This window comes from Salmo salar, chromosome 12 (assembly GCF_965601325.2).
Source record: "Salmo salar chromosome 12, fSalSal1, whole genome shotgun sequence".
Taxonomy (NCBI): domain Eukaryota; kingdom Metazoa; phylum Chordata; class Actinopteri; order Salmoniformes; family Salmonidae; genus Salmo; species Salmo salar.
In genome coordinates this window covers 89265983-89281801 of record NC_138302.1, presented here as the reverse complement: position 1 = coordinate 89281801, position 15819 = coordinate 89265983, and the positions used below count along the sequence as shown (strand labels likewise).

At 40.8% G+C, this 15819-nt stretch overlaps 1 protein-coding gene and 1 long non-coding RNA gene across 4 annotated transcripts in view; both read right to left on the bottom strand.

Annotated features, from left to right (window-relative positions):
• LOC106566000 (voltage-dependent calcium channel subunit alpha-2/delta-2) overlaps window positions 1-12770 on the bottom strand; it is a 466343-nt gene extending 453573 nt beyond the window's left edge. For all 3 annotated transcript variants that reach the window (XM_045691873.2, XM_045691871.2, XM_082959405.1), the window contains exon 1: window positions 12386-12770. In XM_045691873.2, the coding sequence (XP_045547829.1) occupies window positions 12386-12501 (116 nt within the window). In that variant the 5' untranslated portion in view covers window positions 12502-12770. The remainder of the gene's footprint in view (window positions 1-12385) is intronic.
• LOC106565983 (uncharacterized) lies at window positions 1265-3439 on the bottom strand. The gene is made up of 3 exons (XR_001319776.3): window positions 3210-3439; window positions 2501-2632; window positions 1265-2024 (listed from the first exon to the last, which is right to left on the bottom strand). It is a non-coding gene; the product is annotated as an uncharacterized LOC106565983 (long non-coding RNA).
• Window positions 12771-15819: the final 3049 nt, after the last annotated feature.

Below are 15819 nucleotides of genomic sequence, written 5' to 3'. Positions count from 1 at the left end.
TGACTCATTTTCCCTGGCTTTGTAAAGACTACAGCCTGACGGGAGCCCTACTTCCTTGCTCCCAACCTCGAAGGCAGGCTTTTCAAAATGGGGGTGGTACCAGTTTACAGTTTCATTGGAGCTATGTTACCATGCACTGTCGATCCGAGATTGCTAAATAATTAGCAACAATGGCTGCTTCTGATGATTCCTCTTTCCAAGAAGAGCTGGATGATGAAACATTTTTTGATGTTCTTTTACATAGGAACACACAGCCCTATTTATTTGTGCCGGAATAAACTGAAGAGGAGTTGTGAGACCAGCAAGCAGCGGTGGCAGCCTAGACCAGCTGGAACAGGACTCAGGAGGGCAAATGACAAAAAAGTAAGTTGTTTTGCTGTCGGTAGCTGTCAATATAACCTATCTTTTTACACAAGGCAGTGTTTTTCAGTAAAGTACAATTTCATCGACTCGGCCATAACGAGGCTTGCTAGTACCTCTACAAGTCAAGCTAGCCAAATTTAGCTAGCTAGCTAGCTAGCTGTGTTTGCTATACCTAAAATATACCGTAGTACAATGTAATAGCTAGTTAGCTAACTAGTCTACAGTAGCTAGCCTCAGTGCCTCTCATTAGGATCAGAACTGGATACATGTTTTAATGATGTTGACGGAGAGTAATGGAATTACTTTGGCTTAATGACCCATATTCGTCTTGAAGTAACTATAACTGTGTGTTGTAACTAGCTAGTTAATGTGTGTTTGTGGGATGTCTCATATTCTACACCATGCTGCTACTGTAGGAATACAGACAGTACACAACGATTGGCAATGAACAAATAAGTTGATGACTCAAGGGATGTGAAAGGTCCCATAACAACAATCTCCCCTTGTATCAAAGTGACACCGAACACCTCACGGCACCCACCAAACATACCATATTATGTAAGTATTCCCTTTGTAGAACTGTAGTATTTATTATAAGCGTAAGTAGTATATTTTTCTTCTACTGTATATATGTCATACATTGCCATAACTGTTCCTGTGTACTGCTGTGTAAACTCACCGCGGTCTCCTGAGCAAATAACTTGGTCTTGAATACAAGTCATGTCTACTTATTTGCTACATTTACAGACTAATCTACTGTTTATTTGAAACATGTTTACTTTGCCAACAAATGTAAGTTTAAATGATAAACCAACTCCCCGCATCATTTGTTTTAGCAGTAAGATTGAAGCTAGTTTATCGAAATACATTTCAGAATTATCACAATGAATTGATCAAGAAGTTGAAGTCAACACTTTATTGGTTTTTGATGCAGCTGGAATCATTAGGCACTTGTCAGTACACTTGTAAAAAAAAATATATATATATAAAAACACCATTATATACATATGTACAACAGCTAGAAATATCTTGGCCCAATATTGGACTAAAGGAGCCTATCGTTACTCCGTAGTCCAGGGACCTTACATTTCCGTTTAAAGGGTGAATTGGCTCTGGTAGACAAAACAGTGCAAATGTGTAAATGTGAATCGCTTCTCAACTGCGATACGGTTCAAGAAACATAAATCCCTCTACCTTCATATCACATCAAAATCATTTCACAAATGCAAAATTCACACTTACTGTAGACTGTTTTAACACAGTTACAACCAACAGTATTTTTCAGTGACAACACGTTTGTGACATCTGTCTTCCGTTTACACACAGGTGTTCGGAGACACAGATAGCTAATTAGTCCACTCGGTCTTCTGTTTTCCGTAAACAAGCGCTGTAACATGTAAATATGGCCATGTGGAAACCCTAAACCTATCTATACCACAACGTAGTTGCGCACATTCTTATACTACAACATCAGTCTAACTGAATATGGATGTTGTGTTGGTTGAATGTTCCAGGCAGGTTCCAGAATGTTCTTCAGCTCGTGAACATCGTCTTGTGTTGGGTAATAGCAGCAGGTTTAACAGGCTTTGGCACTGTGGCAATGTTCTTCACCACCAACTGCTTCGACATCTTGCAGAAGATTTGTATGTACTGCAAGTCTCCTGGAAAGACATGAAGACTGACCATGAGGATGTGTAAAACATGAAGACTGATCATGAGGACGTGTAACCATACAATAAACCATGTTTATCTGTTAACAGAAAAGGGTACACTAGACTGGTATATGTTTTGTTACACTCAAAGTCAAAAATAGGGCATTGAGATGAGCTGTTAGCAAAGATGATAAAAGTTTAAGGGGGGCTTGACTTGTAGACAGTCTAGTTGTGTATAGTTGTGTATGAGCACCTACAGTTGTGCTGTTGAGCAGACAAGCACTACCAACAGTTTAGTCTGTAGGACACACGGTAGTCAGTGATTAGCCAACATTTTATTATTGTGTCCCCATCAATACACACTCAAGGAACTATATCCAGCCACCCCCTTCATGTCAATAGATCATGCATACTGACCTTCACACACAATACCACCCCCAAATGACACCAGTCCATCACCCACAGCATCCCCTCTTTACTAATACCTCCTTTTCTCCAGTTTAGACTTCAAGCCATGAATGAAGAATCAACTAAGCCTCCATAAATCAGAAACGAAGGAGCTCATTGCCTTCTTGAATCATGCAGAAACAGGCAGCGTGGAGGTCTCGGCATGAATTCTGTTGGAAAGGGGAGACATTGTGCTTTACAATGGTTTTGGGTTACAGTTGATCTGGAAGTATTACGTTTTTTGGGGCGCTAAAATAAGGTGAATTGTACGGACCAAGGCGATGTACAAAAGTGAGTGAGTTTACGTTAGCTAGCTTACTTGAAAACACACCAACTATGATAACAAGACATGGACCACGTTCATGCCTACCTCCAGTATATTTATTTGCTCATCATTGAGTCATGGAAATATTTTGTAGATTGTAGTAAAATGTTAGAAGGTGACGTATACTAGTTCCTGGTGACGAGCTTGATGTTGATGCCGCTGCAGATGTTGATGGGATCAAACTCTAAAACGTTAGCATCTGTGGTATTTAGTTAGCTAGCTTGGTCGAGGAACCAAATGTTAGCTTGTAAAGTTGCAAATCACATCACCATATAGCAGCTGGCTAATTACATTGATATGCTTTGGAATGCCAAGGCAGCGTATTATGAAAGCTAGCTAGCTTTATGTTGGTTTAGAAAAACAAATGTAGTTCGCTAGCTTGCTAACTAACTAGTTGGCTAATGTACCTCAGCTTGACTTACTTTCTGCTGCGCTGATGTTGGCTGATCAGAATCCTTCCTCTTTGAAGTGAAGGGGAAAATCGATGGAATAGCATCACTTTTCAACTTTCGACGACATGACAACCCCATTTGTTAAGACTTCAGTTCGGTTTTGAAATCCTCTGGCTGAAAGTGCTGGCTACAAACACACGTTTTGATATTTCTCACATCAATTGCATACACCTCCAGAGGGCGGTCCTCCACATCCTGAAATCGTTATGAATTCTGGATAATGTAGTTTGCTTACGACCAGGAAATGTAGCTGGCCGTTTCTCCCGGTGAGATGCAGAAATGCTTGTATTTGAGTGTATTGAAAATTCTACATTTTTATAACACATATGATATGTTAATAACATATCAATGGACATACCATACCGTTCAAAAGTTTGGGGTCACTTAGAAATGTCCTTGTTTTTGAAAGAAAAGCACAAAAAAATGTCTATTAAAATAACATCAAATTGATCAGAAATACAGTGTAGACATTGTTAATGTTGTAAATGACTATTGTAGCTGGAAACGGCTGATTTTTTATGGAATATCTACATAGGCGTACAGAGGCCCATTATCAGCAACCATCACTCCTGTGTTCCAATGGCACGTTGTGTTAGCTAATCCAAGTTTATCATTTTTAAAGGCTAATTGATCATTAGAAAACCCTTTTGCTGCAATTATGTTAGCACAGCTGAAAACTGTTCTTCTGATTAAAGAAGCAATAAAACTGGCCTTCTTTAGACTAGTTGAGTATCTGGAGCATCAGCATTTGTGGGTTCGATTACAGGCTCAAAATGGCTAGAAACAAATACCTTTCTTCTAAAACTTGTCAGTCTACTCTTGTTCTGAGAAATGAAGGCTATTCCATGCGAGAAATTGCCAAGAAACTGAAGATCTCGTACAACGCTGTGTACTACTCCCTTCACAGAACAGCGCAAACTGTCTCTAAACAGAATAGAAAGAGGAGTGGCAGGTCCCGGTGCACAACTCAGCAAGAGGACAAGAACATTAGTGTCTAGGTTGAGAAACATACACCTTACAAGTCCTCAACTGGCAGCTTCATTAAATAGTACCTGCAAAACACCAGTCTCAACGTCAACAGTGAAGAGGCGACTCCGGGATGCTAGACTTCTAGGCAGAGTTGCATTGAAAAAGCCATATCTCAGACTGGCCAATAAAAACAAAAGATTAAGATGGGCAAGAGCACAGACACCGGACAGAGTCGCCTCCTCACTGTTGACGTTGAGACTGTTGTTTTGCGGGTACTATTTAATGAAGCTGCCAGTTGAGGACTTGTGAGGTGTCTGTTTCTCAAACTAGACACTCTAATGTACTTCTCAGAACAAGAATAGACTGACGAGTTTCAGAAGAAAGGTATTTGTTTCTAGCCATTTTGAGCCTGTAATCGAACCCACAAATGCTGATGCTCCAGATACTCAACTAGTCTAAAGAAGGCCAGTTTTATTGCTTCTTTAATCAGGACAACAGTTTTCAGCTGTGGTGACATAATTGCAAAAGGGTTTTCTGATGATCAATTAGCCTTTTAAAATGATAAACCTGGATTAGCTAACACAAGGTGCCATTGGAACACAGGAGTGATGGTTGCTTATTATGGTCCTCTATATGCCTATGTAGATATTCCATAAAAAAATCGGCCATTTCCAGCTACAACAGTCATTTACAGTATTAACAATGTCTACACCGTATTTCTGATCAATATGATGTTATTTTAATGGACAAAAAATGCGGTTCTCTTTCAAAAACATGGACATTTCTAAGTGACACCAAACTTTTGAACTGTAGTGTACATATCTACGTCAATGGCCTCCCGAGTGGTGTGGTGGTCTAAGGCAATGCATCGCAGTGCTAGCTGTGCCACTAGAGATCCTGGTTCGAGTCCAGGCTCTGACATTTCTAAGTGACCCCAAACCTTTGAACAGTGGTGTATTTAGTGAAATACAGCAGTGGTGAAATGTCCCTTTAAGCAATACCAGTCTGCCAAGAAGTGACAGTGAGACCTGGAAGCACTGAGAATAGTTAATGGTACATCATATCTTTAACAAGGTCCGCTGATAGGAATCAAATAATACATAGGCCTCTGTGAGTGTAGAGCAAGCACATGTTCAAATGTTACTAAGATATAGACTTGTGTATTGACTGTGTTTATAATGGGGATAGGATATAGAGTACAAGAGAAGGAAAGAGAGAGGCCTCTAACAGGATTGCGCAAGGCAGGATTTCTGAAGAAAGCTCGCTGACTATGAAAAGCTCACCGGTAGCAATGAAGTGAAAACAGACCACACTGGAGCAGAATGAACTGATGCTGACAGCTACAGATGTAGGATCTTAATTCGAAACACTCTTTTGTTGCTGTTTTGGTGCTGAGAAGTATTTCGGTCTGTAATAAAGCCATTTTGAGGAGAAAAACAAATTCTGATTGGCTGGGCCTGGCTCCTCAGTGGGTGGGCCTATGCCCTCTCAGGCCCCCCGATGGCTGCACCCCGGCCCAGTCATGAGAAAGCCATAGATTAGGGCCTAAGGAATTTATTTCAATTGACTGATTTCATTATATGAACTGTAACTCAGTAAAATCTTTGAAATTGTTGCATTTTACGTTTATATTTTTGTTCAGTATACATAAATGAACTGAAAACCCACACTAACACAAGATTATATTAGCAGTATTGCACTTCTCATGTAGCCTACTACTGGACAGCTAATAGCCTAACCTCTGATCAAATAACATTATGGACTAAACGTTCAAATCCTGTTACTGCAGGATTATTTTGCTGTGACAATATAGGTCAAATTAAGATTTTACATCTGTAGTGACAATGCTTCTGTCCCCAAGCTAAACACTCCTTACACAACTTGACTAGTGTACAGTACAGTCACCTATACACAATCACACATACTGTAGACAGACACAACTCAATTGTATACATACTAATCTAAAACACACTCACACAAACTCACTCACTCACACACACACACACACACACACACACACACACACACACACACACACACACACACACACACACACACACACACACACAAACAAGCACACACTCACAAACAGGCCTTCGTTGCGGAAGACAGCAGCCCCCTTCCTATTATAGAGGGTCCCTGCCCTTCTGCTCTCTGTCCCTCGCTCAAATCAATTCTGTTAAATTCATTAGCATTTCATCAGCATCAATGAAATCTACAGGAAAAAAACAACTAATGGGGACAATTGTTCCTTATTACACACATTTAATAACAAATAAATCGCGACCTCTACATTACTAAAGTAGTAATTACAGTGCCTTCAGAAAGTTTTCAACCCCCTGACTTTTTCCACATTTTGTTTTGTTACAGCCTGAATTAAATATAGATCAAATTTACATTTTGTCACTAATTACTAATTACACTTTGGATGGTGAATCGCAGTGGCGGTTGGTGCCGTTTAAGATGAGGGAGGACGATATTGTTTTTAATGAGCATGGCCTTATATCTATTAGCTACAGCATATTGGATGACTGTCATTCATATTCAATTCACCCATCTCAATGTAACATCAATAGGTTTAGGCTACTACATGATACTAACATTTTCCCTATACCCATCATGAGGTTACTACAACAAACTAGCTTTCTCTGGTCGAGAGAAATTTGAGTAATCAAGGTGACAGTCATTGACACATTCAATACCGCCTTGCACACTCTTGCCTGCATCTAGCTGATCTAGGGTGTAATCAGTAGTCTAACAGTTGCAAACGAGAATTTCTATTGGACAAATTCAGGTATGTTTATCCCCATTTCGTTCAGTTTGCTTCTGTTTTAAGAAACATTTTTCAACAGAATTGGCGGAATGAATACACCCCTGATTACACGCAAACACAGTTCACTTTCATAGCAGCCACATACAAACAGCATGATCCCTTTGATTGCGGTATAATTCCTTCTCACATCTACGTGATCTCCTCCTTTCACCTTTTCCCTACGGTTGTGGACTTCAGTGCACAACATATCAGCTCTGTGACCAGGCGAACAAACCTTTCCAAGCCAAACCTTTATCTCATACTCGCTAACCACTACACACAGCCTACATCGTTGACAGCATATTAACGCCATAGTCAACATAGCTACAAGAACTAACCCGTTAGTAAACACACTACAATCATGCAGTACAGTCAGCAGCAAGCAATTTAGCAGTTACATCGGCGTGCCCCGGTGACAATAAATTAATAAAACCAAAAGATGACCTTGACTTGGAAGAGTTCCAGTGTTGGATAGCCATAGCCAGCTAGCTAACATAGCATCCATCTCTGTTTCAGCCTGGTGTTTGAGTAGACTATACTAGCTAGCTGCATTCGCTAGCTAAGTAAGTGAAAGTGGAAAAAAAATACAACAATCTATGGCTAGCGCTCGCTGTCTTGTTAATTTTTTAAGAAATGTATTTGTTCAAAACTGTTCAACTATTGTCTTTCTCTCTCTTTCAGTCAACTACTCACCACATTTTATGCACTGCAGTGCTAGCTAGCTGTAGCTTATGCATTCAGTACTAGATTAGTTATATGATCCTTTGATTGGGTGGACAACTTGTCAGTTCATGCTGCAAGAGCTCTGATAGGTTGGAGGACGTCCTCTGGAAGTTGTCAAAATTATTGTGTAAGTCTATGGAAGGGGGTGAGAACCACGAGCCTCCTAGGTTTTGTATTGAAGTCAGTGTACCCAGAGGAGGACGGAAACTAACTGTCCTCTGGCTACACCATGATGCTACCCTACAGAGTGCTGTTGAGGCTACTGTAGACCTTCATTGCAAAACAGTTTGTTTAAATCAATTATTTGGTGATGTGAATATTTAGAATAGTTTTATCTAAAAATAATAACTTTTTTAATGTTTCATTATTTTTATTTTTATTAAATTCCCTGAGGAGAATGGTCCTTCCCTTCCTCCTCTGAGGAGCCTCCACTGGTGTATCAATACACCCAGTCAATACAAAGATACAAGTGTCCTTCCTAACTCTGTTGCCTGGAGAAGAAAGAAACCGCTCAGGGATTTGACCATGAGGCCAATGGGGACTATAAAACAGTTACAGAGTTGAATTACTGTGATAGGAGAAAAGTGAGGTAGGATCAGCAACATTGTAGTTACTCCACAATACTAAACTAAATAACAGAATGACAAAATATTCCAAAACATGCATCCTGTTTGCAATAAAACTGCTAAAAATGTGGCAAAGAAATTAACTTTATGTCCTGAATACAAAGTGTTATGTTTTTGGGCAAATCCAACACAACACATCATTGAGTACCACACTTCATATTTTCAAACATGGTGGTGGCTGGATTATGTTTTTATAAAAATAAACGGAATAGAGCTAAGCACAGGCAAAATCCTAGAGGAATACCTGGTTCTGTCTGCTTTCCAACAGACACTGAAAGATAAATTCACCTTTCAGCTGGAAAATAACCTAAAACACAAGGCCAAATATACACTGGAGTTGCTTACCAAGACAACATTGCATGTTCCTGAGTTCCTGAGTGGCAAATATTGTACAATCCAGGTGTGCAAAGATCTTTCAGACTTACCCAGAAAGACCCGGAAAGGTTTCTTGTAGGGTTAGGGTTTTGAATAGATATTGAAAAAGTGTGTGACCTTTTGCGATTGAATGAACAACACCTGTCTGTAAATATTATTAATCTACAAACATATCAACTACAATATATTTCAAATATATCAACCTTTAAAACTACCACAGACCTTCATTCTGAGATATGAAAAACAAAATGGGTGTGAACTATCCCTTTAAACTGTAAAGATTGCTGGATTGACCTATGGACTCTCAACAAGTGACCTTAGAAGGTAAGCTCATAGGCTGATGTATCTTATGTTCAAACCAAGCCAATGATGACCTTAATTTGGGCTGTAGGATATTAAATCCAAAAGCACATTAAATACAACTTTTTGTATGAACCTATAATAATTCATTAGGCTACATAATATGGGCATGAATAGGCCTAAAAGTAGGCCTACAAATCCATCAAATATCGTTCAGCGAGTTTGGGACATTTATTGGGCCTATCATCCAAGACTGTCTCAGGATGAAAATGAAACGTGTTTAAATATCAGCCCTATAGCTCTTCGGTCAGACGCCATCACCACGTTTCGGCGATGGATCTCTAAACGCAAGTCATTTCTAGTGAAGTGAAGCATTGAACAAATCTTTCATAATTGAAGTTGACTATTTTCATAGCTATGTTTATGTTTGTGAAATGACCTATACTTTTATGCACAATATTGCAAGATAAAGTATACCTCATTTACCTAGAGATGATTGTGTAAGATCCAGTCCACCTCCAATGACTGTAAGGAGTTTTCTCCAACATTATTTGTTACAACAAATGGACTGTACTGTAATTTTAGAGAATTGGACAATATTGTTCGGCACACACACAAACATACACACACACACACTGTGATACACACACTGTGATACACACACTGGCGATACACACACACACACACACACACACACACTGTTATACACACACTGGCGATACACACACTGTGATACACAGACTGTGATACACACACTGGCGATACACACACACACTGTGATACACACACTGGCGACAACACCAGGGTGTCACCCATTCCTCTGGATTGCCTTTATTCAATGTCACGTTGTACCTTTTTCTCTTCATTGAGTGTTGGCACTATTTTAGTCCAGTTTACATCATTTTTCTGAGTTACTGACATTCTTAATGGTCTCAAATAATAACTTAGTTTCTTATCCAAACAACTAGGGGCCTATTCTTATGTAGCCTAACCCTATAAGAGTTGACTCAGTCCAGAAATAAATGTAACCTATACCTACAGTTTAGAAATTAGGCTATCATGTCAATAACAATATTATAAGGCGTCACACTCCTTATTAGCCTATAGCCTAAATACAAGATAATAATGATTAGTAGGATACATGTTTACATTTATTTTGGCTGGAGTAGCCTACAACAGTTATATCTACAATATCTTGACACACATTTGTCTCTGTGAGAATCGCCATCATAAATCCTGCAATGGCCCACTACACACTGAGCTAGCTGCTACAAATACAGCTTCCGAGGCAGGACCTGATAGCCTATAGATAACAACTGCCAATTTACACAGTCTATGTATGACACAGGCTACTAATACCCCACTAAGAGGGGTGCAGCATCAGTTTGAATTACACAGGTTTTTATTAGGCTATCAGAAGTATGTCATCATGTGCGTAATTGTGTAGCCGCACAGACTGCATAGTATTGTACTATTTTACAAACCATGCATTGGAAGGGAATAAATAGATTTGAAATTATTGAATAGTCTATAAAACTTGCAGATGCACCCGATGAGGCAACGCATGAGGAAAGTTCCCGAATCCATCTTTATTAAAATCGGATACATCATATTGATCCCGATTTACAGAACGGGTGGGACTAATCCTGAATGCTGATTTGTAAAAAAAATCAAAAAATAAAAACGCATTCCAGCCGGTATCTGTTCCACGAGTTACCACCGGCTAAATCTGTGACCTTAAAATGCCTATTTACTCTGTTCCGTCTGACTGCACAATCCACTGTCTCTCACAACCCCAATGATCAGGCAGCACAAGTCACATAGTCTGCACACATGCTATATTTTTATATCAAATAAAGACATTCTGAAAGCGATATTATGAATGTTTATATAATCTAAAATGACATAAACAGCTGAATAACCGTTGTATTTGGATTTGCAGATTCATTTATCCTAATCCATGGGAAAGAATCGGAAACAACGCCAAAAGCTTCTCAGTTTAGAGAGAGCGGGGGGATTCGGACTCGAAGCATTAGCTCGGCTATACAATACTGTTGCATGTTTTTTTTAATCCCTGAAGAAACAAGGAAAGCAACAGTAAGACTCCAGTCAGACCATCTTCCCTGACACAAGAAATGCAGAAAAAACTAGGCTACACATTGATTGAAAAACAAAATTTTTAAAAGAAATATAGGCTACTGCAATAAATGTCCATTTTATATAGCATTTTATTATGTTTCAAAAGTTGTGAATAACGGGCCCAATAATGCTTATTAAAACGCCTGGAGACCTATTTACTTATAAATATTGTGCAGTCTATTCTCGTTCAGACAGTATCATAAAACACTGTCAATTAATACATGTTTTGTTTTGTTTATACAATTTGAATAAATATTATGAAGCTGAAACTTGACGGACACGAAGGTGAATAGTTTATATCGAACACACTACAATGGAAAGATTACTCCGAAACCATTCTAAAGAATAGGCACGTGCCTTAGCTTATTTTTATCATATATGTCCAATCTATTTGGGTCGAGGAGAGAAATATATACAAACCTATATATTCGGACAATTCAATTGAAGAGTTCGTTCTCCTTCACACCAACCTGGTGACAGGCGGGTGAATGCCACAGCACAACGGGAGGGCTAGATTTGGACATCCTCCCGAGCACTTTTCTTCCCTACCTGAGTTGTGCCAGAGGGGCATGGACTTTTGCTGCTTTAAATTGACTGAATAGGCCTACCGGTAATTAAAAATTGCAATAATGTCACCAGGATTGCTTGATAATTAGGCTACTTTGATTGTGAGTTTTAAAGGATTAGCATTGTGACTTGGTATAGATCGAAGCAGCTATCACCCATGCGCCGGCAGAATGCATTTTCTAACATTGTAGCATGTTTGCCTATCCGTTATGAACACAGAAGACAAAACAAAATAGGTGACCTGTATTGAGCGGAAATCGTATCCCAAGCCATGATTAATAATTTAATGCCCATGCTATTACGGCGAGCACCTGTGCCCCATTAGTAGCCTATGATGCATCTATCCATGAACGCAACATCCCATAGCCTAATCAACAATATATGCAAGGGCAGAAGCGGTAGACCCTCATATTATATGGCTAGATTGTCATTGCTCGAATAATATTCTTGCAAGCGGATATATCTATAACATAGCTCACGCATGGTTCAGAGACGGAAACTGCGTTTCTGTTTCAACATCAGAGACAGCATCGCGCGATTATCGCACCTAGTAAACAGCGTTGTTTGGGCTACCTGTCCCAGTTCTGCGCTCTCCGCAGTATCCCTGTTTCTTTCGCACCCCAAATGGTACTTACGTGTAGTGTTGGGGGAAGCGGAGGCTCCCCGTTGCCGGCGAAGATAAGCTAATGATGAGGATAGTTTGGATTGAGAACAGACAGAATATACCGTAGGACTGAGCGCAGATCGCCATTTTCCATTAAATATTCAAGAAACTGGCATAAATAGAATAGGGTCGTGATAATAGTCTCTTAGAGCGGAGCTAATAATAAACGCTGAGCTCCGAAAGTGTGTCAGTTGATGGCGAGGCTCCTCAAGACCTTGCGCTGTGAAATCTCAATCTGAAACGTACAGAGGACTGGCAGCTCAAGACCGCGGATTCGAAGACTCACAGATGCATTGACGCTGCTGCCACCGCTGGTGCTGCTGTGCCTTTGCGCACTCGCTCTCCTCCCTCCCTCCCTCTCCCTTGCACATTTGCTCCCCTCGCTCCCTCTCCAACGGAACGCGTGAACACAAGACGACACATTCGCTCCAATATTCCTACGCGACAGACGGGGGCGCGCGTGCAGTCCATATCACTGTCCTGTTTTCCATGCTTTCTCATCTCCTCCTTGGTTCCCACGCTGAAAGACTGGGGAAACTCAACGATTAGGAGCACAAATTAAGGCTTTATTTAGGTAATTACAGACATGACTAGAGGGGGAATAAATTAACTAGAGTGTAAGCATTCTGCATCACTAAAGTTCCTTAGGGCTTCTCTCAGACCAAATTAGTTCTAGTAACTTACAAGGAGTTTGACCCAACATAATATAAACAATATGGCAGGAAGAGGCATAATGTATTCTGTACCTCTGTTTTCTCTGTGTCACCTGTTTAAATTGGTCTCCAAAAGGTTGATTTCCTGCAGTCAGATTCTAAACAGACACCCTTACCAAACCCAAATATTTATTAACATGTGTCCCCTTGTGTCCTAACACATATAACACAAAATGATACCCATGATTACTGACCCAGTAAAAATACAAGGCCATAGAAACAGGGCTCCTGAGCGGTGCAGTGGTCTAAGACACTGCATCTCAGTGCAAGAGGTGTCACTGCAGTACTTGATTCGAATCCAGGCTGCGTCACGTCCGGCCGTGAGTCCCATAGGGCAGCGCACAATTGGACCAGCGTCGTCCGGGTTTGGCTGGGGTAGAGTGTCATTGTAAATAAGAATTCGTTCTTAACTGACTGCCTAGTTAAATAAAGGTTAACTTAAAAAAACAGACATATCCAGGTGCTCCAGATCCCTGTGCCAGGCTGGCTTTGTCTGTATGTCTTGGTTCAGTCGATCAGCAGGGGTCCTCTCCTTACTGAAGCAAACAGCCAGCTCTTCACAGGGTTGCTTTGCTGTGCAGCAGCTTTGTCAGTCAGTGACAGGTAGCCTGAGAGATGGGACAACTCTGGTATAAAGGACATGTTAGGACACAACCCAGGCAGAAAGGACATGTTAGGACACAACTCAGGCAGAAAGGACATGTTAGGACACAACTCAGGTAGAAAGGACATGTTAGGACACAACTCAGGCAGAAAGGACATGTTAGGACACAACTCAGGTAGAAAGGACATGTTAGGACACAACCCAGGCAGAAAGGACATGTTAGGACACAACTCAGGTAGAAAGGACATGTTAGGACACAACTCAGGCAGAAAGGACATGTTAGGACACAACTCAGGTAGAAAGGACATGTTAGGACACAACTCAGGCAGAAAGGACATGTTAGGACACAACTCAGGTAGAAAGGACATGTTAGGACACAACTCAGGTAGAAAGGACATGTTAGGACACAACTCAGGTAGAAAGGACATGTTAGGACACAACTCAGGCAGAAAGGACATGTTAGGACACAACTCAGGCAGAAAGGACATGTTAGGACACAACTCAGGTAGAAAGGACATGTTAGGACACAACTCAGGTAGAAAGGACATGTTAGGACACAACTCAGGTAGAAAGGACATGTTAGGACACAACTCAGGCAGAAAGGACATGTTAGGACACAACTCAGGTAGAAAGGACATGTTAGGACACAACTCAGGCAGAAAGGACATGTTAGGACACAACTCAGGTAGAAAGGACATGTTAGGACACAACTCAGGCAGAAAGGACATGTTAGGACACAACTCAGGCAGAAAGGACATGTTAGGACACAACTCAGGCAGAAAGGACATGTTAGGACACAAGTCAGGTATAAAGGACATGTTAGGACACAACTCAGGTAGAAAGGACATGTTAGGACACAACTCAGGTAGAAAGGACATGTTAGGACACAACTCAGGTAGAAAGGACATGTTAGGACACAACTCAGGCAGAAAGGACATGTTAGGACACAACTCAGGCAGAAAGGACATGTTTGGACACAACTCAGGCAGAAAGGACATGTTAGGACACTAGTCAGGTAGAAAGGACATGTTAGGACACAACCCAGGTAGAAAGGACATGTTAGGACACAACTCAGGTAGAAAGGACATGTTAGGACACAACTCAGGCAGAAAGGACATGTTAGGACAACTCAGGCAGAAAGGACATGTTAGGACACTAGTCAGGTAGAAAGGACATGTTAGGACACAACCCAGGTAGAAAGGACATGTTAGGACACTAGTCAGGTAGAAAGGACATGTTAGGACACAACTCAGGCAGAAAGGACATGTTAGGACACAACTCAGGCAGAAAGGACATGTTAGGGCAACTCAGGCAGAAAGGACATTTATGGGCAACTCAGGCAGAAAGGACATGTTAGGACACAACTCAGGCAGAAAGGACATGTTAGGACACAACTCAGGCAGAAAGGACATGTTAGGACACAAGTCAGGCAGAAAGGACATGTTAGGATACAACTCAGACAGAAAGGACATGTTAGGACAACTCAGGCAGAAAGGACATGTTAGGACACAACTCAGGCAGAAAGGACAACCTCACCTGAATAGAGGAGTGAGGAGCCTTTACTGTCATCTGCCATGCAACAATGTATCAGCTAAATCTGGGTTTGTTTACCAAACCTTTACTGGACTACAGTTTATGTTCGATTGACCAGCTAGCTCTCTCGCAGTCTCTCCCCCTCATCTAGAGTTTTTCTCTCAGACTTGTATGATCCAGTCAGACAGCCCCACAGTACCAGAGACATGCTGAGGGCTGATTCATTATTTCCAATGGGACACCAGCTTTAATTAATACTCTGATGATATATTAAAATCAGCACATTTCCCAACATAGACCATTTCTGCTGACTCACAGCCATCCTGATTTCTCCTTCCTCTCACACATATGCAAAGTACTCTCAAAGCACCTGGCCCACGGGGCCTAAGGAGAGAGACATACGTGCAACAGCCATTCAGAACCACTCTAATTGTGAGTAATTGCAAAGTATTAGCCTCTATCACACAGAGAGTTGACATGTGCAGAGGGTTTACAATATACAGTGTCACCATGACTACATACTTACAGGGAAGTCTCTGGACTGGGGGGAGAATG